This window comes from Anomaloglossus baeobatrachus, chromosome 1 (genome assembly GCF_048569485.1).
Source record: "Anomaloglossus baeobatrachus isolate aAnoBae1 chromosome 1, aAnoBae1.hap1, whole genome shotgun sequence".
NCBI classification, from domain to species: Eukaryota; Metazoa; Chordata; class Amphibia; order Anura; family Aromobatidae; genus Anomaloglossus; species Anomaloglossus baeobatrachus.
The window spans coordinates 593,868,115-593,894,847 of record NC_134353.1 but is presented as its reverse complement, the minus strand read 5'-3'; the positions used below and the strand labels follow the sequence as shown (position 1 = coordinate 593,894,847).

Below are 26,733 nucleotides of genomic sequence, written 5' to 3'. Positions count from 1 at the left end.
CTCTGCCACGGGAACCTGCCAATACCCACTGGTGAGATCCAAGGTGGAGAAATAGTTAGCTGACTTTAAGGCTGTTAGTGACTCCTCTATTCTGGGTAGTGGATAAGCATCTTTATGTGTAATGCGGTTAATTTGTCTGTAATCTACGCACATTCTCATTGTACCATCTTTTTTCTTTACGAGCACTAGTGGAGCTGCCCAGGGGCTACAACTATCTCTGATAACCCCAGCCTCCTTCATTTCCCATAACATCTCTTTGGCACGCTGATACTGTGCGGGGGGTACAGGGCGGTATCTCTCTTTAATGGGATGATGATCACTCGTGGGGATTTGATGTTTAACCCCTTTCACCTGCCCAAAATCTAGGGGGTGTTTGCTGAAGACCCGTTCGTACTCCTGTACCACCCGGTAAACCCCATGCTTTTGGTGTGAGGGGGTGGAGTCGGTGCCCACATGTAATTTTTGGCACCAGTCTTCCAGCTGCCCCTTGGAGCCATTGTCTTCCGCCTGGTCAGACGGGATCAAGGGTTCCACTGCTTTGATGGTATTGTTGCTGACAGTGTACAGTTTTGCTACAGTGGCGTACTGGGGCAATTTGGCTTCCTCCTCCCCACAATTCAGGACACGGACGGGCACTCTCCCCTTGCGGACATCTGCTACCCCTCTGGCTATCAGGACTCCAGGCCTACTGTCTGAATACACCGGTTCTACCAAGGCATGGTAGTCCTGACCCTTGAGGCCTATTGCTGCCCGACACCATATCAACATTTCACTTCTTGGGGGTATTGCAATGGGGAGGGGGTCACTTACCCTCACACTGCCAATTTTTCCTCCGTCCAGCTCTACCTGCTGCCTCCTCATCAGGGCTCGGATCTCCCTCTGTAGGGCACGCTGCTGCCCGGAGCTGGCAGTTTCAGACGCCTGTTGCAACAAAATTATCACTTCGGCAATACAATTTTCTATCACATTTGTACCAAAGGTTAGCAGTGGGTCAGATTCTTTGCGATCAATATCTACAATTATCATCCCCTGACATGGCAATTCTACCCGCCCCACTTTAATGGTTACTTCTTTGTACCCAATTTGAGGCAAGGGCTGACCATTACTGGCCACAATTGTTAAATCATCATCTGGGCCATGGTCAATGTCTGAATCATCCCAATATCTTTTGTACAGTTTATATGGGATGGTTGTTACCTGGGACCCCGTATCCAGGAGAGCATTCAAAGGGATCCCATCCAGCACAATAGGAAGGACCGGTCGTCCTCCCACATACTTGCTGCGGCTGGGGGTTGAGCCGGGCTTCCTTACACCTGGGGGTCGGCTCCTGGCCCCAGGCTCGGCCCATTTAAAGGACAGTGTCGTGCAATGTGGCCCACCTGGCTGCAGCGGCGGCAGATCGGTTGTCCCGTTGAATCATACCGGTCTGTGTCTCTGCCTCGGGTCGGCGGAATCCTCCTCTGTCGCATCCATGGGACGTCATCTGGGCTGGAGGCCAACTCGATTCTTGCAGGTGATGGGGTCACTTGTAGAGACTGCACGGTCTTGGCAAGGGCAGCTACAGTTTTGGTCAGCTCCCGGACCTGCTGTCTGAGCTCTGCAGTGGGATCCTTTTCCAGGGACTGCGCCTCAGCCCCTGCAGCGGCTCGTGTTGCAGGCACCACCCCGGGGTACGTGATAGCAAGAGGCCGGAGGGATACTGGGTCACTCGGTGTAGATTCTCTCAGTACCCGGATGGCCTGGTCCTTAAACTTTGCAAAGTCCAGAGCAGGGTTCTGCAGGACCATGATACGCAGCTGGGTCCTGTGGGCATCTGACAGGAGCCCTTCTATGAACTGCTCAGTTAGGAGTTTGTGTTCTTCACGTACACTCTCTGGGTCCACCTGTTTAACTGCTTTCAGGGCCTCCTGCAAGTTTAAGGCATAGTCCCGTATGCTGTCTGTGGCCCGTTGTTTGCACCCAAAGAATCTCATCTTTATTTCTGCTGCGGTGCGGGTGTCAAAAGTACTCTTTAGCTTGGCCAGTATCTGGGTTGCTGTCCCTTTTATCTGTATCAGGCCAGGACTTCACTTCACGCTGGGCTGCGCCGGCTAGCTGCCCCATTAATATGCCCACCTTCTGGCTCTCAGTCAGTGGATACACCCGGAACAAGCTGTGCAGGCTTTCTCTGAAGTCGCTCAAGGTATGGGACTCCCCGGAGTACTGCGGCAGCCATTCTGCTCCCGGGATGTACGGCATTGTGATCGGCATTACCGGCACTACAGCGGGGGCTGGGGCGGCGGCGACTGGGATTGCTTCGGCCGGTGCTGCGGCGCCTCGGGCTATGGCAGCCACCTGCTCTTCCTCCGAGTCGGACATCTTCCTCCCCCTTAGTGAACCTTACCAGGCTCCGTTCACTTTTCAAACTCCCTTCTGGGTCGCGCGGGGTTAACAGCGCTCTGCTCTGATGGTGCGCTCCCTTCGCGCTCTTTGTCAGGCACGCCCCCCTTCTTCCTGCGCTCAGTGGGGCTAATGGCGGCGGCAGTTTTCAAATAGTGACACAGTCTTTCAGGCACAGTTTCTGCAGGCGCACAGTACCCGGTGGGACCGGGCACGAAATCCTGTTCGTGACGCCAAAGTTGACTCGCCCACCCCTGGGCTGTGGGACACCCGGTGCCGGGCCGGACTAGTCCGGTGGTAGTCAGTGGTGGCTGGGCCCGGCTCCGTGGCCCTGGTGGGTGTCAGTAAAATATGTGGCTTGGTGAATAAAGTTGTGTTCGTGACGCCACCTGTGGTATGCAGCTATTAAGCCGCCGCTGCTGTGTGAGGCCTCCGGGATGATGTTATGGCAGCAATGGTGGTACTGCTCCCCACAGGTGGAGCAATGCCCGGGGCACAGTTGGTGCTCGTGAAAGTCTATGGTGTTGTGTGGCTAACACGGTGCAGGGCCGACAGGCGATGAAAGAACCAGGCATAAACAACAGTCTCTTTACCTTTTCCTCTTTACTTTGGAAACAGTCCAGTCCTGGGAGACCGTTACAGGTGGTGATGGGGATCCGGTCGGCCTGGAAGTATTTGGGGTGATCTCTCTGGCCAGCTGAGTATGAGGCCTACTCCTGTACTTTGCTTTGTTACGATAGGACCCTGCTTCTCTGAATCCAGCAATGGCCCTCTGTGCTGCTGGGACTGTTGGTGCGTCCCTTTCCCTCTGTAGCAGGCTGCGCAGGCTCCCTCTCTGGTGCTTCTCTGCTGTAATCCACACCGGCCTTGATGCTGCAGCTGTAATTTTGGGATGTTTGTGGGCCAGGTGCTTGCAGCTCTCCTGCCCTTCGGATTCGGCTACCAGGGAGTATTTTAAGCCCTGGTGGCCACAGACTCCGATGTCCGAATCTCTCCGCTGCCTCTCAGCTACTCCTGCTTCTCTGGGCCAAGCTACTCTAGCTCTAGGCCCCAGATTCACAGGACAGCTCACTCTGCGTCTGTTCACTTCTACTGCTCTCTACAGACTGAACACTACTTCCTCCCTCAGACCAGGCTTAAGGGGATGCTCCCTGGAATCCCAGGTTCAGAGCTCCCCCTGCTGGCCGGAGGGAGAACTGCGTTGGGTGTTAAACTTGCTGGCCAATGGATCTCCCAATTACCTTCAGGCTCAGCATTAACCCTTTGGGAGGGCAATGCTGTTGTGGCGACCAGGTCCTGGGGCGCCACAAAACCGCTTGAGACCAATATCTGCTAAGCACTGGGCAACTCCAGAGAGGATGAAAAAAACATTCTCAGGGCCTTTTTGACACTTAGGGCTCACATCAAGGTTAAGAAATGTTTTATTATTTGAATCTTTTATTCCTCATGATCTGATGAGTGATTACACTATGTCTACTGATTACTTTACTTTATACTATATTGAGCCTAGACATCTTTCTGTGCAAGTTATCAGGTAGAAGCTCCGAGCTTCTGACTGCTGAGCATAGCGCTGCATGGCTGCTTTCTGAGTCATTGAAGAGGATCTGAGGAAACCGACCCCAACCAATCTGATACATTTGTCAGCACGTACCCATCATTCAGAAAAAAAAAATAGAAATTCTTAAAGGGAACCTGTCAGCAGAAATTTCGCAATAAACCTAAAAGATTCCCCTTCTGCAGCTCCTGGGCTGCATTCTAGAAAGGTTCCTGTTGCTATTGTGCCCCCCTTGAGACCTAAATAAATACTTTATAAAGTCTTACCTTTTTTGTATGCAAATGTTTTATTATGGTCACAGGGGCGGGCTGTCTTGCGTCCGTTATTCGCCTCCTGCTGCTTTACGCCGTCCCCCATTGCTCATTTCCATACATGAGAACGCCACCCAGTGCTACTGAGGTCTCGCGCATGCCCAGTGGCACTATCGCGGGACAGCACTGTGTAAAGCATGACCGCTGGTGAGGTGATTGCGCAAGCATGAGATTATGGACGGCGCTGTGATTGTCATCAGCAGTGTCATCCAAGTACCCGCCCATAATCTCGTGCCCGCGCTTTTCCCTCTGCCTCCACTGTTATGCGCAAGCGCTGGCCATATGAACCCACGTCACCTATTGCCGCAGGCGTGAGATTATGGGCGGGTACTTGGATGACGCTGCTGATGACAATAACAGCGCCGCCATAATCTCGCGCCTGCGCAATCACCTCACCAGCGGTTACGCTTTACACAGTGCTGTCCTGCGATAGTGCCACTGGGCATGCGCGAGACCTCGGGAGCACTGGGCAGCGTCCTCATGTATGGAAATGAGCAATGGGGGACGGCGTAAAGCGGCAGGAGGCAAATAACGGACGCAAGACAGCCCGCCCCCGTGACCATAAAAAAAAATTTGCATACAAAAAGGTAAGACTTTATAAACTATTTATTTAGGTCTCAAAGGGGGCACAATAGCAACAGGAACCTTTCTAGAATGCAGCCGAGGAGCTGCAGAAGGGGAATCTTTTAGGTTTATTGCGAAATTTCTGCTGACAGGTTCCCTTTAAGTATTTCCTTATGTGTTTTTTGAGTTAGTGTAAATTCATATACTGACCCGAAAGGGTAGTTTTCCAGTGTCCCATTGATGGCTGCTGGCATAACCTTTCCAGTTGGCATTGTGAAGTCCAGCCATGCTGAAGTCGGTTTGAATTAGATACTTTGATAGTTTGTTAGCAACATACAATGGAAATTTGCTAAGTGTAGACTAAAGAATAATAATATATTATACTTGTATTATCCAAATAGATATTACCTAGACAAAAAAGCAAAGACAAGTTCTAGCTATAAAGGGAATAATGCTCATCGTTTTTTATGGACATTTGCTTTACATTTCTGTACATGTATGTATGTATGTATGTATGTATGTATATATTAAAAATATTCTTATCTCCTATTTTTGTTTTTTAAGGTTTTGATGTCAGAACCTGGAAAATTAACTCAGAAACTGAAAGTCTGGCTGAGCGAGTACTGGAATGTGATAGACTCCATAGCTATGATCCTATTTGTGGTTGGTTTTGCCCTACGCTGGGCTGCTCCTCCTGTGCAAACAGCGGGGAGACTCATTTACTGCCTGGACATAATTTTTTGGTATACGCGACTTCTGGATTTTTTCGCTGTGAACCAGCAAGCTGGACTTTATATCACGATGATTAGGAAGATGGTAAGAGTGAAACAAATTCACAAGAGTTAATTTTGTATAACGGCGTCCATTTAGCGATAAGAAGTGCATGTGGGCGGTATGGAAATGAATTTGTTCCACACCTTAATTCACTCCATTGCTTCCTGCTAAAATACTATTTGATTAACCACTGACCACGGTTTCTTTTTCTGCCATCTTTAATGGTGCAAGAAAAGTCATAGCTGGACTAGAAATAGAAATCATAAGAATAATGAAAAATGTTTTTATATAGTTGTTGTTATGTTACTATATGAGCATGGTTAAGGGTTCTGCTGTATTAGCAATAGAATATGGCCACTATGTAACTGTACAGTGCTTAGATTTTAAGGGAATCTGTCAGTAAGAGTAGCCACCAACATACCACAAATACATACCATATTTATGGGAATTATGGGAAATCAATCAACACTAGAGATGGGCGAACACTAAAATGCTCGAGTACTCGGTCCTTGAGTCGAGCAGGTCAGACGCTCTGCAAGGGCTCAGCTCGAGTAACGAGTATAATGAAATTCAATGATTAGGCAGTTCAGCTCTCCGACCATATACAATCAGAGCATTTCCACGGTGAGGGAGTGTGGAGTTTGTTTTCTTTTGACAATCTGCTTCCAAAAACGTTGTTTTAACCTCAGTGATAGCCATTTAGAGACTGTAAATGGCACTCCTCAAGGTGCCTGCATAGATCATGCAGTGAAGCAAGTCTGTGCGGTGTAGTCATTGTTTCCCTGACAAAAAAATTTGAGAACCCACAATACTTGTCCAAGCACCCAGATGCTTTGAGTATCGAGCGGTGGCGGGCCTGCTCGCTCAACATTAATCAACACCTTTTATAGTGTCTATATGTTGCTGCATTCTTGATTAAATCCGCATTTATTTCATTTGCAAATGAGGCAGTAAAGGGAACCTGTTATATCTGACAGGGCTAATAACCTGCAGATATAGGGTAATCTGCAGTTTTATATCGTTAGGAAGGTACCCGTCCGTAGTACTGAAAGTGTGACACCCGGGACAAATTGAACTTTACTTTTTCAGGGAGCCACCAACTTTTAGTCATTCAGACATGTCCAGAACAATTACAGTCACCGCTCACAGCACTGAGAGCGGAGGCCAAAAGCACACCCTGCCACTGTCTGACAGTCATCTACGACATTCTTACAGCTGAGTCTTTTGGTGCCATTAGCGTTGATTGTACCCATGCCAGCATGCCTGCATCACTGAAAGCCAGCAGCTTATGGCAGTAATATAATTGATTTTCTCCCTGGTGCCCTAATAACGCTATTAACCTGCAGATTAACCCCATATTTCCAGGTTATTAGCATTATCGGACATACAGTGCCTACAAGTAGTATTCAACCCCCTGCAGATTTAGCAGGTTTACACATTCGGAATTAACTTGGCATTGTGACATTTGGACTGTAGATCAGCCTGGAAGTGGGAAATGCACTGCAGCAAAAAAGAATGTTATTTCTTTTTTTAATTTATTTTTAAATTGTGAAAAGTTTATTCAGAGGGTCATTTATTATTCAACCCCTCAAACCACAAGAATTCTGTTTGGTTCCCCTAAAGTATTAAGAAGTATTTCAGGCACAAAGAACAATGAGCTTCACAGGTTTGGATTAATTATCTCTTTTTCCAGCCTTTTCTGACTAATTAAGACCCTCCCCAAACTTGTGAACAGCACTCATACTTGGTCAACATGGGAAAGACAAAGGAGCATTCCAAGGCCATCAGAGACTAGATCGTGGCGGGTCACAAGGCTGGCAAGGGGTACAAAACCCTTTCCAAGGAGTTGGGCCTACCTGTCTCCACTGTTGGGAGCATCATCCGGAAGTGGAAGGCTTATGGAACTACTGTTAGCCTTCCACGGCCTGGACAGCCTTTGAAAGTTTCCACCCGTGCCGAGGCCAGGCTTGTCCGAAGAGTCAAGGCTAACCCAAGGACAACAAGGAAGGAGCTCCGGGAAGATCTCATGGCAGTAGGGACATTGGTTTCAGTCAATACCATAAGTAACGTACTCCACCGCAATGGTCTCCGTTCCAGACGAGCCCGTAAGGTACCTTTACTTTCAAAGCGTCATGTCAAGGCTCGTCTACAGTTTGCTCATGATCACTTGGAGGACTCTGAGACAGACTGGTTCAAGGTTCTCTGGTCTGATGAGACCAAGATCAAGATCTTTGGTGCCAACCACACACGTGACGTTTGGAGACTGGATGGCACTGCATACGACCCCAAGAATACCATCCCTACAGTCAAGCATGGTGGTGGCAGCATCATGCTGTGGGGCTGTTTCTCAGCCAAGGGGCCTGGCCATCTGGTCCGCATCCATGGGAAGATGGATAGCACGGCCTACCTGGAGATTTTGGCCAAGAACCTCTGCTCCTCCATCAAGGATCTTAAGATGGGTCGTCATTTCATCTTCCAACAAGACAACGACCCAAAGCACACAGCCAAGAAAACCAAGGCCTGGTTCAAGAGGGAAAAAATCAAGGTGTTGCAGTGGCCTAGTCAGTCTCCTGACCTTAACCCAATTGAAAACTTGTGGAAGGAGCTCAAGATTAAAGTCCACATGAGACACCCAAAGAACCTAGATAACTTGGAGAAGATCTGCATGGAGGAGTGGGCCAAGATAACTCCAGAGACCTGTGCCGGCCTGATCAGGTCTTATAAAAGACGATTATTAGCTGTAATTGCAAACAAGAGTTATTCCACAAAATATTAAACCTAGGGGTTGAATAATAATTGACCCACACTTTTATGTTGAAAATTTATTAAAATTTAACTGAGCAACATAACTTGTTGGTTTGTAAGATTTATGCATCTGTTAATAAATCCTGCTCTTGTTTGAAGTTTGCAGGCTCTAACTTAAGGTCCAGTCACACTAAGCAACTTACCAGCGATCCCAACAACAATAGGGATCGCTGGTAAGTTGCTAGGAGGTTGCTGGTAAGATGTCACACTGCGACACTCCAGCGATCCCACCAGCAACCTGACCTGGCAGGGATCGATGGAGCGTCGCTACACGAGTTGCTGGTGAGCTCACCAGCAACCAGTGACCAGCCCCCAGCGCCGCGTGGAAGATGCTGCGCTTGGTAACTAAGGTAAATATCGGGTAACCAACCCGATATTTACCTTGGTTACCAGTGCATGCAGCTACACGTGCAGAGAGCAGGGAGCAGCGCACACCGCTTAGTGCTGGCTCCCTGCTCTCCTAGTTACAGCACACATCGGGTTAATTACCCGATGTGTGCTGCAGCTAAATGTGCACAGAGCAGGGAGCAGCGCACAATGCTTAGCGCTGGCTCCCTGCTCTCCTGGCTACAGCACACATTGGGTTTATTAACCCGATGTGTCCTGCAGCTACATGTGCACAGAGCAGGAGCCGGCACTGACAGTGAGAGCGGCGGAGGCTGGTATCAAAGGTAAATATCGGGTAACCAAGGACAGGGCTTCTTGGTTACCCGATGTTTACATTGGTTACCAGCCTCCGCAGAAGCCGGCTCCTGCTGCCTGCACATTTAGTTGTTGCTGTCTCGCTGTCACACACAGCGATCTGTGCTTCACAGCGGGACAGCAACAACTAAAAAATGGCCCAGGACATTCAGCAACAACCAACGACCTCACAGCAGGGGCCAGGTTGTTGCTGGATGTCACACACAGCAACATCGCTAGCAACGTCACAAAAGTTGTTCGTTAGCAGCGATGTTGCTAGCGATGTTGCTTAGTGTGATGGGGCCTTTATTTGCATCTTATCAAACCTGCTAAATCTGCAGGGGGTTGAAGACTACTTGTAGGCACTGTCACAGGTTCCCTTTTCTTTCTTCTGCTAAACTGTATTTTGTTTATTTTCCCCAGACATCAAACATGTTTGGCATTGTAGTTATAATGGCTATTGTTCTGCTATCCTTTGGTGTGGCTCGGCAAGCTATTCTCGCTCCATCAGAGTTGCCTTCATGGACACTGGCTCGTGATATTGTATTTGAGCCATACTGGATGATATATGGTGAAGTCTACGCTGATGAAATAGATGGTAAGGCTTAATACTCTTTACATTGATTAATACTTAGTACTATAAAATAATGATTATTGCTATATACTATGCTGGCAACTTAGGTTAGAATTCCTTCATATATGTATTTTGCACATTTATGTTGACTTTTATTTACTGTCTCTTTTCAGCTTGTGAAGAAGATCCAGATTGTCCCCCTGGCTCATTCATCACCCCATTCCTGCAAGCTGTCTACCTTTTTGTTCAGTACATCATCATGGTCAACCTGCTAATTTCTTTTTTCTAGTAGGTACCAGTGTGCATATTAAAGTATAGTGCAAAGGTCTATCAATAAGGGGCTTCACCTTGGGTGGACACCGGCACCTGAGTGCTCTTGTGCAAGATCGGTATATGGATCTTTTGCTTTTTCATATCTCATCATAGTGTCCCTTATAGTATATGCCTATAATGAATAATTATTAAATTAATTTATATGCAACCAAACAGACATTAGGAAGCTGTTGCTTTAACACTAGAAGTCCCGGAAATTTCGAGCTCCCCCCTGAAGTCCCGAAAGAGGGTCAAATGACAAATACAATAAACTGAATAGAACTAACTAGAAACTGAATGGCTAAACTCAATGGAAAACAACAACCTCCTGTGGTGCGACAGTAATGGCCTTAATTACAGAAAAAAAGACGGTGGTTATAGGATGTTAGCTAAAATCCTTCAAGTCATTCGACCCGTCTCTGGGTTCCAAAGGTAGAAATGTTAAATGACCTTTCTCTGGGACTTCTAGTGTTAATGGTGTTAGTAATCCGCCTGAATGGTACAGGTGCAGAAGTGTCATTGAGAATTAAAGAAATCGTTTATTTTCAGTGATTGCCTGAAAAGTTTGTGCAACTAAATATTAAGCTAAGGGTACCATCATTTTTGTCCAGGACAAGTTCACTAGTTTATTATTAAATCTTTCTGATGAACCACAATTCTAAAACAATGTCTGATTTTCATTAGTTGATTGTAATGTAGTGAATGTAAATTAGAAATGACTTCTGTCAGTTTCAAGATAATTCTGTGAACATAGCATTTTTTTCTTACTTTAACAGAAGGGTAACAACATTTTTGTCCATGTCTGTGTACATATAGTATACCAGTATAGTAAATGGACATATAGTGAGAGACTGGTACACATGGAGAGGATCCTGTTCTCACAGGATTACTTCAATAAGGTAATGGGATAGAAGACAGTAGGTCCTTTGGTTGAAGCAGCTCTAGTAGTAAGGTGTTAAGGCTTGACTCGTGCAGTGCGAGTGTGTTCGTTGGAAGTCCAAAGAGGAGGATATTGTAGTAGTTTGAAACGAGAGATAACAAGGGCTTGCACTAATCTTGTAGTTAATTCGTAGTTGACTATCAGATTTTGTTAATATTTTTGAGCTGGATGCGGCAGTAGGAGGCAAGGGCTTGGACATGTGGCTTGAAGCCAGGGCACAGTCAAGGTTGCCTCCAAGCAGTAGACTTGTGATGCCGAGGAAAGTATGATGTGATGGATATGCCTTGTAATGGGTTGAGTGGGAAGGAGGGAAGATGAAGAGTTCAGTTTTGTCCACATTGCGTTTTAGAAAGCATGATGAGAAGGATATGACAAATCCACTCTAGGATTATTGACAGTAAAGGGTTGATATCTGGGCCAGAGAGGTAGATTTCAGTGTTGTCTGCATATAGGTGGTACTGGAAGCCATGAAACTTTGAGTTGTCCTAGGCCAAAGGTTTAGATATAGAGAAGTAAAAGTCCGAGGACAGAGCTGTGACAGACACCACAAAATTAGTCCAATATATTTGCCTCAATGTGTAAATCATTAAATAGTTGCAAGATATGTTTTAATTAACTTTTTTGGGTACTTTGTTGTTCAGTAATATATACAGACGGATGAAGTCCACTTCTGACATACTATGGAAGTATAACCGCTACCGATACGTCATGATGTACCATGACAAGCCATGGCTTCCTCCTCCACTTATCCTGCTGAGCCATATATATCAACTCATTCGCTATGTTTGCCAGCATCACTATCACAATGAGAATGATCAAGATGAAGGGGATGGTGGATTAAGTAAGTAAAGTCAGTCTTAAGTAAAATGAGCCTTCCTACCTTAGAAGGCTGTCAATAAAGGTACTAGTCACAAACTTTCTAACACAAGGCCAAATAAAAAAAGTATTTCCAGCACTCATGATCATCATGTTCTGCTCAGAATCCATACAGAATACATCAAGTAAAATTGCAATGTTTTAACCCTCTGTCACAGTTAGGTCTTTATCAATCACAATGTTCTAACACTGGAATACAAGTTATCCGGTAGACTTATGGAGGAAGGTCCAGATTACTTGAATATTTCTGTACGTTATGCACCACAAGCGCTATATGGAGTGCTGTCCAAGCGTACTACTTCCATGCTGCTATGGTGGTTTGTCACTGTTATGAGGGCTCTGTGGCTGTTATGTGTACCGCCCCGCGGGCTCGGCCGGCTGCCGAGCCGCTCTGATCCGTGCTCGTACGGTGGGTGGCTCGAGCTCCTCATGGAGCCTGGGGTCACGTCGCTCTGCAAGGGGGTTGGCGCTACACGCAGGGACTTCGGTGGGGAGTTCCACGGCCGGGGCCGTGGTGGTTTGTAGGGGATTTGAGTTTGTGATGCCACCCACGGGTTGTGGTGAATGGATGGACACCACCGCTGCCGTTGACTAGGCCTCCCGGGGACGGTGTTGCACAGCTTGGTGTTGACCCCTCCGTTGGTAGGGGAGTGATGGTCCTGGGGGCCCGAGGGAGTTGCTGAGGAGTGGGGATGGGTGCGAGCTGGGTGCGGGTGTGGTGCGGCGCGGTGCGCGGCCCAAGGGCACTGGTGTACTCACTATGATACAACACACTGGAGTGTCTGGTAAACCAAACTGGATAATGAACGGTGCCCGCAGCGGCTGCAGCTTCCCCTTAACAGGTTGGTGGTTTCCGCCTTTCTCCTGCACCTCTTTAACGTGAACGTTATGACTACTATGCCTAAGCAACGGTAGTCCGCTCCCCCGGCTTGCTGTGTGTCGGGAGAGCCCTGTTGCCCGCAGACGCTGGCCCCTTGGGTCTCTATGCCTTGGCGGTGGCTTTACCCTAATGGTTGGGCTGTTGTCTTCAGTCGGGTCTTGTGTGGGAAAGGTCCTAAGGTCCAGTCCTCAATCAGTTGATTCGACTCAGACCCAGTACGAAGCCCTGAACCAACAGGGCTGAGTACCCCTCCTGGTGCTCCGGTTTCCAATCGACTCCTCGGTTCGGTACAGGCGGGCCACCGCCCGACCCCGGTCCCTACGGTTCCAACGGCTGTAATCCCAGGTCCTGCAGGTGGCCACCACCGTCTACCTCCTTGCTAGAGGTGACTGGGCTCCAACCCAGACACCTGGTAGACTATGGCAGGCCTGGTCACAGGTCTGCCCTTGAACTTGACTTCTCTCCTCCACTGTCCAAACTAATCTACTTAGAACTACTGTTTTTCCCGCCTCCAGGCCTGTGAACTCCTCGGTGGGCGGAGCCAACCACCTGGCTCCACCCCCTGGTGTGGACATCAAACCTGGAGGGAGGTGACAAGGTTTTGAAGTTTCGCTGCTGTCACCTTTTTAGGGAGGGAGTGTGTGTGCATGGGACTACCTGGGACGACCTGACTAGTCCAGGGCGTCACATATGCACCATGTCATTCACTGTTATGGAGGCATTACGGTTATTAGAGTTGTCAGGGTTATGGGGCACTTCTTCTGTTCCGCGCCTTTCACATGTCTCTTTGGACATTTGGCTTGCCTTTTCCGTTTTAGGAGCAAATGGTTGGAATAGGTGATCTATTGTATCAGAAGCAGGGGGGCCTCACTGCTTATTATGGGGCCCAATTTTTCCCCCTCCATAAAAGTAGACTGGATAATAATTAGTAGGGCCCCATTGATCATTTATTCCATCTGTCTGTTCCTGATGGACACATGAGCAGAACCTAATTGGGGAGCTGTAATTCTCACTTCCATATTTTCAGTAGTACAATTTCCGTAGAGGGAATTGTGAATTGCTCTCTTATGGTCACACCCAGACCAACTTTATGAGGTCACTAATCCAACTTCAACCCTTTAAATTTTTTCCTAAAATCCTGCTTGTATGGTGGTAAGCATGGTGCACGCTTGACTAGCTGCATACTTGTATATTATTCTTCTTTTTTCTGTTTTTACAACGGTACTTAATGTTATCTATGAAGATCTGTCATATTAAACTGTAGACTGTTCTATAAAGTAAAGATACCCTGAAGGCTTGATGGACGAGAAGTAGCAGTGTAGTCAGTGGGAAAATGTAAATTCACCCCATGCCTTGATGTGTTTAATCAGTAGCTCTATTCTACAGGGCTTTATGGCTTGATTTGACTGTAGCGAGCTGTATAAAACCAGTATTTTCCCTGTGATTAACACACTTGCAACCCACAGTTCAGCTTTGTTTTCATCCTTTTAAACTGCCTAATTAAATCCAGCTCCTTGCTGACATTATTGTACTATGTGGACATTCACAAAATCACTTTTAACGTACCACTGGGAATCTCATTGTTAGAAATATCAACTGAATCCTACCTCACCTCCATGAATGATCTAGATAGAGCAGTACTGCCACCTCGTGGCCCAAGTTCAGGATTGTTTTAATATTGTATGTCATTCTCTTAGGTACTTCTTACTATTATTACATCTTTTTTTATTAGAGCTTTATCTTAGCGATGATGAACTAAGAAAACTTCATGACTTTGAGGAAAAATGTGTGGGAATTTACTTTCATGAAAAATATGAAAGTTTCCATTCAAGTAACAGTGAAAGGATTCGTGCTACAACCCTAAGGTACAGTAAATAGTTTATCTTCTAAGAAAATAACTCACTCTGTATTAATACACCCAAAAGGGTCCCATAAGACTAAATATATTGCATTATCTGCAGTAAAAAAAAATAAACAACCTGGTTAACGTTTTTATACTTTAATATGTGAATCACACAAATCCCTTTAAAATTAATCTTTATTATTATTCATTATTAAAAACGCCCAAGTAAATACATAAAACCCGCAAACAAAAATATAATGGGAGAACGATGTTGGGTGAGGAAAAATTAAATATATCAATATCATTAGGCAAATGTCAAAAGAATGGTAACTCACCATTGATGGGTCCTAGATAAAAATGACCCTAATCTAATATATAAAGCTGAGTGTATAGGGCACTTTCCACGCTGCGATCTCGCTATCGATATCGCTAGCGAGCGTACCCACCCCCGTCGGTTGTGCGACACGGGCAAATCGCTGCCCGTGGCGCACAACATCGCTTACACCCGTCACACGGACTTACCTGCCCTGCGACGTCGCTCTGGCCGGCGAACCGCCTCCTTTCTAAGGGGGCGGTTCGTGCGGCGTCACAGCGACATCACGTCACACGGCAGCCGTCCAATAGAAGCGGAGGGGCGGAGATGAGCGGGCGGAAGATCCCGCCCACCTCCTTCCTTCCTCATTGCCAGAGGACGCAGGTAAGGAAATGTTCGTCGTTCCTTCGGCGTCACACATAGCGATGTGCGATGCCGCAGGAACGACGAACAACTTCGTGCCTGCCGCAGCAACGATATAATGAAAAGGAGCGACGTGTCAACGATCAACGATTTTTGACGTTTTTGCGATCGTTGATCGTCGCTCCTAGCTGTCACACGTTGCGATGTCGCTAACGACGCCGGATGTGCGTCACAAACACCGTGACCCCGACGATATATAGTTAGCGATGTCGCAGCATGTAAAGCACCCTTAAGTGTGTGTGTATGTATGTATGTATGTATGTATGTATGTATGTATGTATATATATGTATGTATGTATATATGTATGTATATTAATAAGAGCTGTGAGTGGTTGCTATAGGAACAAAATTAATTGTTAGTATAAGAAGCTTATGTGTGAGGTAAAAAGATGTCAGTGGGGAGATGGATAGAGAGAGACAGAAAGAGACAGAGAGAGACAGACACTGACACTGAAAGACACAGGCATAGACAGACGGGGAAAGAGACAGACTGGGAAAGAGACAGAGACAAGGAAAGAGACAGAGACAAGGAAAGAGACAGAGACAAGGAAAGAGACAGAGACAAGGAAAGAGACAGAGACAAGGAAAGAGACAGAGACAAGGAAAGAGACAGAGACAAGGAAAGAGACAGAGACAAGGAAAGAGACAGAGACAAGGAAAGAGACAGAGACAAGGAAAGAGACAGAGACAAGGAAAGAGACAGAGACAAGGAAAGAGACAGAGACAAGGAAAGAGACAGAGACAAGGAAAGAGACAGAGACAAGGAAAGAGACAGAGACAAGGAAAGAGACAGAGACAAGGAAAGAGACAGAGACAAGGAAAGAGACAGAGACAAGGAAAGAGACAGAGACAAGGAAAGAGACGGGGAACGAGGCACAGAGATAGAGAGAGACAGACGGGGAACGAGACACAGAGATAGAGAGACAAAACAATCACTGATTTCGGGGAGACCAGCCAGAGAAAACACTGCCGGCAGACAGCGAGGGCGCTGAAACAGTGAAAACCTAGGTACATTGCCCCCTGGGAAATATGCAAATCAAAAAAGTCTGTGGAGCCTCTGTTAGGAGTCTCAACACAGAAACCAGCCAGATAGCCCTCCGAGAAGGACCCAGCCAAGGGGTGGCTCTTTTTAGGAGACCACCATAACCACCATATTAAGTGGCCCTTTTAGTCAATATCCAACTTTTTGACAAGTTTAAAGATATGACAAGGGAAATACCAAGGCCAGGTATCCATCCACAGACAGCTGTTGTGGGGTATTGCCCCTCAACAGTGTGGAGTAGGATTCTGGCCAGGTGGGAGCAATGCCTAGTAGACCAACAAGACAAAACAATCACTGATCTCGGGGAGACCAGCTAGAGAAAACACTGCCGGCAGCCAGCGAGGGCGCTCAAGACAGTGAAATCCTAGGTACATTGCCCCCTGGGAAATATGCAAATCAAAGAAGTCCGTGGAAACCAGCCAGATAGCCCTCAGAGATAGAGAGAGACAGACGGGGAACGAGACACAGAGACAGTTACTATCCTGGGCAACGCCCGGATACTACAGCTAGTAGATCACTAAATCTGACCACTGCCTACGAACAGAGGGTATGGTACCCTAACTTAACTGGGCGCCCTCGTTCCACGTCGGCTCACCCTTACTCACCCTTAAATCATCCTACTATATATAAACTAGATGTGTGCTAATAATCATCAATACATATGACTATTAATGCATATTAGTTATGGTAGTATAGAGCAAATAAATAAAAAAGACATCCAATATCCCAATCGGCGATAAATCAACTTTAGAGCCGTAACATAGAATTAATGTTTGAAGATAGTAATGATACACAAACAGTCAATTATACCTAGAGTCACCAATATATATTTGTCAAAATGATTATCGACAAAAACAAATGCAATATTGTCATCCTAAACCAGGACAGATGTTAGCTGATATAATAGCACCTAATCAATGCTCAAAGGTGACCAAGTTGTATAGATGACTGATTAAGGCCGCCCTTGGTTCATAAACAAATTTATGACTGCTTAAACAAATTCTTAAATCAACATATAATGCACCCTAAATAAAATGCACCATTATGCATAAGCATTTTACAAGCCCAATAAACCAAAAGACCAGATATTGGCATATAGTTGAAAATAATCAATCAGCACAAATATGGAAAATAGCCCATATGTATTTGGCACACATATATTTAAACTGGCCCACGGCCAGTCTTAAAACTTTGCCCCAATAGACGATTCAGGTTATAAATAATCAATAACGGACCACTTCCCTTAAATTGGTGCAATAACCACGGCCTCGACACGTTTCCCCACCTGTTTTTGGATCATCAGGAGGCCCAGGGGAAAAAATATAAAGGAAAGGTTCAGATATTCAGGTGTCATCCACGATAGTGTAACGTTTTTATACAAATCAATGGACCAACAAGGTATCGTTTTTTGGTTTTTTTTTATAACTGCGAGTACAGTGAAGATAGTATGAAGTGCAATTTACTGTAGGAGATGTTATTGTTGGATGTAGGGATGAAGGGGGGATACTAATCGGAGAATAGTTACATTAGGTAATGAGATACGCCTGCCTAAAGATACGCAATTTTAGGCATAACTTAAAACTATTGACATTTGGAATGATTGTTCACAATTTCAATGTTTATTAAGGTTAAACTACCTCCAATCATAAACTTACTAATATGTCCATTGTCTCTTCAGGGAGGAAGAAAGGTCAAAATTGACCTTTAACAGGCCTTGTCATATGACTTAGGATTTATGCCAGATGAGAACCTCAATTTGCAGACACTGTTTGTTTGCCCGCCCCTCATTAGTGCAAAGTATGAGATCTGATCTGGCTGTATGAGAAGCTAAGGCGGGGTCTAAGGGGAAGGCTTTAGTCCTAATTTCATATTGACTGAATATCTTCGCTCTGGTAACAGCTGAGTTTTACAGTTGATATCTTCAATATTATGACATCAAATGATTCTATTAAATGAATTCTGTTAACCAAGAGAAATGGTAAAGAACTCCTTAGTAGAGATGAGCGATATTCGAGGTTCGCCAATTTCATGTTCGAGTGATTTTGGGGGGTGTTCGAACTCGAGCTTTTGCTAAAAGCTTGACAGTTCGAGTTAGGTTCGAGAATGGTTCGATCAACAAAAACGTGTCTTTTCACAGTAAGGCTATGTGCACACGTTGCTATCTGCATGCGTCCTGTGTCCCCAGCACAATCCCTCTCTCTTTCCTACTCACCAATCACAGGCGTCTTGCTGCACAGCTGTCAGAAATCTGCGGCGTCTTTTCCTCTTTAGAAAATAGCTGCCGCTTCATTATTCAATCAGGTATTCTGTGCTTTCCCCGCCCACCGGCGCCCATGATTGGTTGCAGTTAGACATGCCCCCACGATGAGTGACAGCTGTCTCATTGCAACCAATCACAGCCGCTGGCGGGCCGGTCTATATCGTGCAGTAAAATAAATAAATAAATAAATAATAATAATAATAAAAAAAAAAAAATGCGGTTCCCCCATATTTGATACCAGCCAGGATAAAGCCACACGCCTGGAGGCTGGCATTGTCAGGATGGAGAGCACCGCATTATGGGGAGCCCACCACCCTAACAATATCACCCAGCAGCCACCCGAAATTGCCGCATCCATTAGATGCGACAGTCCCGGGACTCCACCCTGCTCATCCCGAATTGCCCTGGTGCGGGGTAATAATGAGTTTAATCATGCCAGGTGTCTCCCCAAGATACCTTCCATGATTAAACTGAAAGTGAAAGTAAATAAACACACACAGCGAAAAATCCTTTTTGGAATAAAAGACAAAAAAACACCCTCTTTTACCAGTTTATTAATCCCCAAATACACATCCAGGTCCGAAGTAATCCACACGACACTGTCAGCTCTGCTACAGAACACGAGTGCTCTGTATCAGCTCCACGTAGCACTGAAGTGAATCATTAGAGGCAGTAGCTAAGTGGATAGAGCGCTCGCCTAAGAAGCATAACTTCACAAATTCTAGTCCCGGTAAAGAATTTAATTTTTTATTTTTTTTATTTTTTAATTTTAAATGATATCGTGCAGTAAAATAAATAAATAATAATAAAAATGCGGTTCCCCCCATATTTGATACCAGCCAGGATAAAGCCACATGCCTGGAGGCTGGTATTGTCAGGATGGAGAGCACCACGGTATGGGGATCCCTCCAGCCTAACAATATCACCCAGCAGCCGGCCCGGAATTCCCGCATCCATTAGATGTGACAGTCCCGGGACTCCGATCGGGGTAATAATGAGTTTAATCATGCCAGGCGTCTCCCCGAGACACCGTCCATGATTAAACTGTAAGTGAAAGTAAATAAACACACACAGCGAAAAATCCTTTATTTGGAATAAAAGACAAAAAACCATAGTCTTTTACCAGTTTATTAATCCCCAAATACACATCCAGGTCCGACGTAATCCACACGACACTGTCAGCTTTGCTACATGAAGATGCAGCAGCACCGTAGAACACGATCGCGCTGTGTCCTCTCCACGTAGCAATGAAGTGAATCGCGCTGTCAGCAGAGACTTCACTCTACAATGCAGACATCAAGATTACCAAATCTGCCCATCTTTATCATTAGAGGCAGTAGCTCAGTGGATAGAGCGCTTGCTTAAGAAGCATAACTTTACGAGTTCTAGTCACGGTCCTGGTTAAGAATTTAATTTTAAATTATAATTTTTATATATTTATAATTTAATTTAATTATGCACTGAGGGGAAGAGCCGGACATCACCTGTGAGCCGCGGGACACACCTCTAAATTCGGAGCAGTTCATGGAATGAGGCTGCATTGCTCTCTCCTCTCTCTCTTCTCTCTCTCTCGTTGTCTCTTCTCTCTCTTTCTCTCTCTCTTTCTCTCTCTCCTATCTCTCCTCTCTCTCTCCCTCTCTCTCCGTGTCTCTCTCTCTCTGTGTTTCTCTTTTTATCTCTCTCTCCCACTCTCCTCTCTCTCTTTTTCTCTCTCCCTCTCTCCTCTCTCTCCTCTCTCTTTTTCTCTCTCTCTCTCTCTCCCTCCCTCTCTCTTCTCTCTCCCTTCCTCTTTCTCTTCTCTCCCTTCCTCTTTCTCTTCTCTCTCTTCTCTCTCATCTCTCTCCTCTCTCTCCTCTCTCCTCTCTCTCTCTTCTCTCTCTTCTCTCTCCTCTCTCCCTCCTCTCTCTCTTCTCTCTCTTCTCTCTCTTCTCTCTCCTCTCTCTCTCCTCTCTCTCTCCTCTCTCTCCTCTCTCTCCTCTCTCTCTTCTCTCTCCTCTCTCTCTCCTCTCTCTCCTCTCTCTCTCCTCTCTCTCTCTCCCTCTCTCTCTCCCTCTCTCTCTCCCTCTCTCTCTCCCTCTCTCTCTCCCTCTCTCTCTCCCTCTCTCTCTCCTCTCTCTCTCCTCTCTCTCTCCCCTCTCTCTCCCCTCTCTCTCCTGTCTCTCTCCCCTCTCTCTCTCCTCCCTCTCTCCTCTCTCTCTCCTCTCTCTCTCTCTCTCCTCTCTCTCTCTCTCCCCTTTCTCTCTCCTCTCTCTCTCTCTCCTCTCTCTCTCTCCTCTCTCTCTCTCTCTCCTCTCTCTTCTCTCTCCTCTCTCCTCTCTCCTCTCTCTCTCTCCTCTCTTCTCTTCTCTCTCTTCTCTTCTCTCTCTTCTCTCTTCTCTTCTCTCTCTTCTCTCTTCTCTCTCCTCTCTCTCCTCTCTCCTCTCTCTCTCCTCTCTCTCCTCTCTCTCTCCTCTCTCTCTCCTCTCTCTCTCTCCTCTCTCTCTCTCCTCTCTCTCTCTCTCCTCTCTCTCTCTCCTCTCTCTCTCTCCTCTCTCTCTCTCCTCTCTCTCTCTCCTCTCTCTCTCTCCTCTCTCTCTCTCCTCTCTCTCTCTCCTCTCTCTCTCTCCTCTCTCTTCTCAAATTCAAATTCAAATATGCTTTATTGGCAGGACCAAAATACAATTAGTGTTGCCAAAGCAAGAGAAATACAGTAAGTGTGGTGGGAGGGGATCAGGGTTATGGGGAGTTGGGGGGCACAATTTGGGCTCTGACAGTCCATTTAGGGGTCTTAGGTTCCCCTCAGCTTATGACATGTGGTGACATATTGGGCGGCGATCTCCACCATTGATTCCTCTTCCCCCAGTAGGAAGCTGAGTTTCATGTCCTCATCCATGGATGGAAAGCCGGGCTATGGGTGGTAAATTTCTGGAAGTGGGAGCCCCTCACTGCTGAGTATTTGTCACAGTGCAGTAGGAAATGCGTCTCGTCCTCCAGAGCCCCCTGCTGGCAGTGCTGGCACAGTCTGTTCTCTCGCGGCTTGTATGTCTGTCGGTGCCGCCCTGTTTCCACCTCTAGGCTGTGGGCACTCAGTCTGTACAGGCTCAGGGTCTGCCTGTCTTTGGGGTGGCGTAGCCTTTCCAGATATGGGACCAGAGTGTAGTCCCTCCGCAGTGACCGGTAGATGGTGAGTTTCTGGGAGTTCTCTAATTCACTCTTCCAGTCCTCTATGTATTGCATCTTGCAGCTCTCTGAGATCTCTTTTATTTGGGCTTTTGTCAGGGGGTGTTGCTGACTTTGGCTGGACTGGCTGCCGGGGTTCCTGGCTTGCTCTGGGCTCCGGCTCAGCAGGGCTTTATGATGGTAGGAGCTGGGGTTGCTGTTCTGTGTGTGTGCCTGGTGTGATAGCGCCCTCTTGTGTATAGTGAACCATAAGGGGAATCGGCCCCAGCTCTGCCCTACAGGCTATGTTTGAGGTGCTGCGATGGACTTGGAGGAGATATTTACAGAACTCCATGTGGAAGACTTCGGTAGGGCTGGAATCCCACTTTGTGTGGTCTGGTAGGTCACTGGGCCCCATACCTCGCTGCCATATAGCAGTATAGGGGTGATGACGCTGTCAAATATCTTGAGCCAGACTCTCACAGGTGGTTTGAGGTGGTACAGTTGTCTTCTGATGGCATAGAAGGTTCTGCATGCTTTTCCTTTCAGGGCTTCTGCTGCTTGCTTGAGGCTCCCGTTATTGCTTAGCTCCAGACCGAGGTAGGTGTAGCTGCTGGTGTTCTCCAGCGTGGAGCCATTTAATGTGAAGGAGGGAGTGTTTATTTTGTTCTGGTTCCTCTTCTGAAACACCATGACTTTGGTCTTCTTTTGGTTGATGGGAAGCGCCCATGTGGTGCTGAATGTTTCCAGTACTGCCAGGCTATCTTGGAGGCCTCTTTCAGTTGGGGAGAGTAGCAGGAGGTCATCTGCGTACAGCAGGAACTTCACCTCTCGGTCATGCAGACTGAGGCCTGGAGTGGGGGAGGACTCTAGAGCTGTTGCTAGTCCATTTATATAGATGTTGAATAGAGTTGGACTCAGGCTGCAGCCCTGTCTGACCCCACGGCCCTGTCGGAAGAAAGCCGTCCTCTTTCCGTTCACCTTCACGCCGCACCGGTTCTCAGTGTATGAGCTCTTGATCACGTCGTAGGTCCTGCCACCTATTCCGCTCTCCAGGAGTTTCAGGAACAGGCCTGGATGCCAGGCTATCTTGGAGGCCTCTTTCAGTTGGGGAGAGTAGCAGGAGGTCATCTGCGTACAGCAGGAACTTCACCTCTCGGTCATGCAGACTGAGGCCTGGAGTGGGGGAGGACTCTAGAGCTGTTGCTAGTCCATTTATATAGATGTTGAATAGAGTTGGACTCAGGCTGCAGCCCTGTCTGACCCCACGGCCCTGTCGGAAGAAAGCCGTCCTCTTTCCGTTCACCTTCACGCTGCACCGGTTCTCAGTGTATGAGCTCTTGATCACGTCGTAGGTCCTGCCACCTATTCCGCTCTCCAGGAGTTTCAGGAACAGGCCTGGATGCCACACTGAGTCAAAGGCCTTTTTGAAGTCCACGAAACATGCAAATATTTTCCCCTGTTTTTTGTCGTGGACGTGGGTCTTGATGAGGCTTTGCAGGGTGTAAATGTGGTCCGTGGTGCGGTGGTTTGGCATGAACCCAGCTTGGCTTCTGCTGAGGACGTCACCCTGGGTGAGGAAGGCGATAATCCTTTTATTAATGATGCTGTTAAACAGTTTTCCCAGAATGCTGTTGACACAGATCCCTCTGTAGTTTGCTGGGTCATATCGGTCTCCATCCTTGTAGATGGGCGTTATGAGACCTTGATTCCAGCTTTGAGGGAAGTAGCCGGCACTCAGGACGTGGGTGAATAGTTTAGCCAGTGCTGCATGAATATCTGGGGAACTGTATTTGATCATCTCTGGCAGGATGCCGTCACTGCCCGCGGCCTTCTTAGATTTTAGCAGTTTGATTCTGTCTTTTATTTCCAGCACACTGATTGGTATGTCCAGAGGATTTTGAAAGTCCTTGATTGTCTCCTCCATGTCCCTCAGTTTAGTCATTATATGCTCTTGTTCTGGGGTTAGGTCGTCTTCTGGGATATTCTTGTAGAGGCCCTTGAAGTAGCTGTGCCAGATGTTGCCATTTTGAATGTGGAGGGTACTTTGCTTGGGACTTGTACCGATATGGCTCCATGTCTCCCAGAATGAGTTATCCTGGAGGGAGTCTTCGAGCTGCTGCAGTTTGTGGGAGATGTGCTTTTGTTTTTTCTCCTTGAGGGTTCGCTTGTATTGCCTCTGTAGGGTGTCATGGACCACTCTTAGCTCCTTGTTGTCCGGGTCTCTGTGTTTTTGATTTGAGGCTATCCTTAGGGAGTTGCGCAGTGTCTTGCATTCTTTATCAAACCATTTTTGGCCTTGTTTATTTGTAGGTCTCTTGGAGTTGGTCCTTCTGAGGCCTGCTAGCTCTGCCATGGTATATAGGATGTTATTAAAGTCGTTTACTGCCAGGTTGACCCCTTGCTGGTTTGATGTATAGGATTTTGTGTGAAAGTTTACAAGCAGCTCTTTAATCTCTGTTCTGTTGGTCGTGTTGGTGTATTCAATGGCTAACTGTTTGGACCACTTGAAGGATGGTGGCAAATTGTGGAGACCGCTCAAGTGGGGCTTTTGTGTGGGTGACTTGTCCGTGGATCTCAGGTACAGCAGTGTCTGGTTGTGGTCTGACATGTGGGTGTCGGGGGTGACTATGAAGGCATTCATGTTTGCTGGGTCCATGTCTGTTATGGCATAATCCACTACACTACTGCCCGTGTGGGAGTTTAGTGTAAATCTCCCTAATGAGTCCCCCCTGGTGCGCCCGTTCAGTATATGCAGCCCCAAGCTCCGGCACAGGTTCAGCAGTTTTCTGCCGCTTTTATTCACCACTCTGTCATAGCTGTTTCTTGTTGTCTGTACTGAGTCTCTGTAGAAGGGCTCATCTCCCAGGACGTATGTGTTTCCGTCAGGTGACAGGTAGTCCTTCTCTGTACCTGTCCTGGCGTTCAGGTCTCCACAGATGAGCACCTTACCTTTGGACTGGAATTGGGCAGCCTCCCTCTGAAGTTCCTCGTAGATGTCCGGCTTATAGTATGGGGATTCTGATGGAGGGATGTAGGCTGCGCAGAGGTAGATGTCCTGCTGAGAGGTGAGGATGGAGCTGCTTATCTGCATCCAGATATGGCTTTCTCCTCTTTTTATTGCCTTGATATGTTCTTGGATCTCCTCCTTGTACCATATTAGTATGCCCCCTGAGCAGCGGCCATGTTTGGTGTTCTTGTTTTTCTGGGCGGAGACAGAAAATTCCTTGTATCCCATGGGTGCGAGAGATTCCTCCTCTGCCCGGGCCCATGTCTCCAGGAGGATCTGGATGTCAATGTTCTTTAGCCTTTGTTTGAAGTCTGGGTCATTTGTCTTGGACCCAAAAGCTGAGGCATTCAATCCTTGAATGTTCCAGCTGCTGATAACTAAGGATGTCATATTTAGTTGATATACCTTATAATGAGGAAGGATAGATTTTCATAGGACATAACCGGATTTAGTGGTGGGTTTGGGTGGCATATTTTAGTAGTGTCCTAAGAGTTTGCTGCACAATGTGTTGAGCAATGTCCTTATTTCTGCCATGTTGCTGCCCTCTGTTGCTTTGTATTGCCATTTTGGGGCATGTGGTCTTGAGTATTTCTGCCATCTCTGTGGACTCTCTCCAGGGGTCTCTGTGGGCTGCCATCTGTTTGGTGGGTGTCTTGCTTGTGGTCTTGGAGGTCTGTTTAGAACCATGTCCTTTAGCTCTCTTGCTAGATGGCTGACTCCTTGTTTATTGAGGTGTTTGTCGTCATAGAGGTGATGGAGCGTTATTTCGGGGTGTCTTGCCAGCTGTATGTTTGGTGCTGAGGTAATACTGGCGGCCAGCTCTGAGTTGATTTGCTGGGTTATTTGTTGGTGTACATCTTTCCTTGGAAGCAGGGCAGACAGGATTATTTTGGTTCTGGGGAATTTTTGCTGGGCTGCTAGTGCGAGTTTTGATAGGTCCTTTGTGACTGTCTTTTGGTGGATATCGTTTGTGCCGGTGTGTAGTATGAGGTGTGTGGGCTCGGTGAAATATGGGTTACTGATCACCTCCTCTGCTTGTGGGATCGTTGAGCAGTGAATTTTTGTAACCCGAGCCGTCGGAAACAGTCTCTGAGTGTCCAGGTATTTCCCATTTGAGTCTATTATTAGGACTATATCAGGATCCAGTGTTTTATTTGGGCCATTTGGTTTCTGTGTGTTGGGTCTCTGAGTGTTGGTTGCCTTTGTTTGTTGTGATGATGCATTTTCATTGCTGGGGTTGATGGTAGGGGTTTCCTTCGTGTTGTTGGGTCCAGGGGTGTTGGACACCCTGATATGCTGTGCTTGTGGGGCTGTATTGATATTGCTGGAGTTATGTGTAGAGTCCGTCTGGCTGAGGTTGTCGCAGGTCTGTGATATATCTGGCACCAGGGTAGTTGGTGCAGGCATTTGTTTTGGGGGAGTGCTTATACTTTGAGGTGCCCTCTCTGTTTTTTGTTGTAGGATTGAGGATTTTAGCTGGGTTATTTCTTCTTTGAGGTATGCATTTTCTTCCTGCAGCCTTTGAAGTGACCTTTGCAATTCCCACAGGTCTGTTTTCACACTTGATATTTCTCCCCTCAGTTGGTCATTTGCATTTTTCTCACCTTGGCTTCTTTGAAATTCTTCTTTGAATTGAATAAACTCGCATTCTAATTGGGACAGGCAGTCTCTGAGTATATCCCTGGGGGGTTGTGATGATTGGGATGTAGATGGGGCTGGGGGGTGGCTGGAGATTGTCTGGTCACTTGTGGATATGCTTCCTTCCTTCATTAGGGTTTTCACTTGCTTTTTAATGTGCAGGAATTGTTGATGAAATTCCTCCATTTTTTGTTCCGTTCCTTGGACCATGATAGTTCCATTTCTATACATATTTATGGAGAGATTAAAGGTCTCAGGGTCCTCCTCATCCTGTACTCTAATTTGTTTGCCCCTGCTAATGCCCCGTTTTTTGATGTTCTTGTAATGTTTGCTGAGAGTCTGGTCCCAGGCTTCATGGTGCCCTGAGTAGAATAACAGATTTGTTTTTTCCCCCTGTTCATTCAAGTCTATTAGT

The 26,733-nt window shown here is 46.8% G+C and overlaps 1 protein-coding gene across 1 annotated transcript in view; it reads left to right on the top strand.

Moving 5' to 3' along the window:
• Window positions 1-26,733, top strand: part of TRPM6 (transient receptor potential cation channel subfamily M member 6) — a 340,636-nt gene that overhangs the window by 188,211 nt on the left and 125,692 nt on the right. Inside the window, 5 exon segments of the mRNA XM_075318063.1 lie at window positions 5,374-5,625; window positions 9,493-9,667; window positions 9,817-9,931; window positions 11,537-11,736; window positions 14,384-14,516. Of these exon segments, the coding sequence (XP_075174178.1) occupies window positions 5,374-5,625; window positions 9,493-9,667; window positions 9,817-9,931; window positions 11,537-11,736; window positions 14,384-14,516 (875 nt within the window).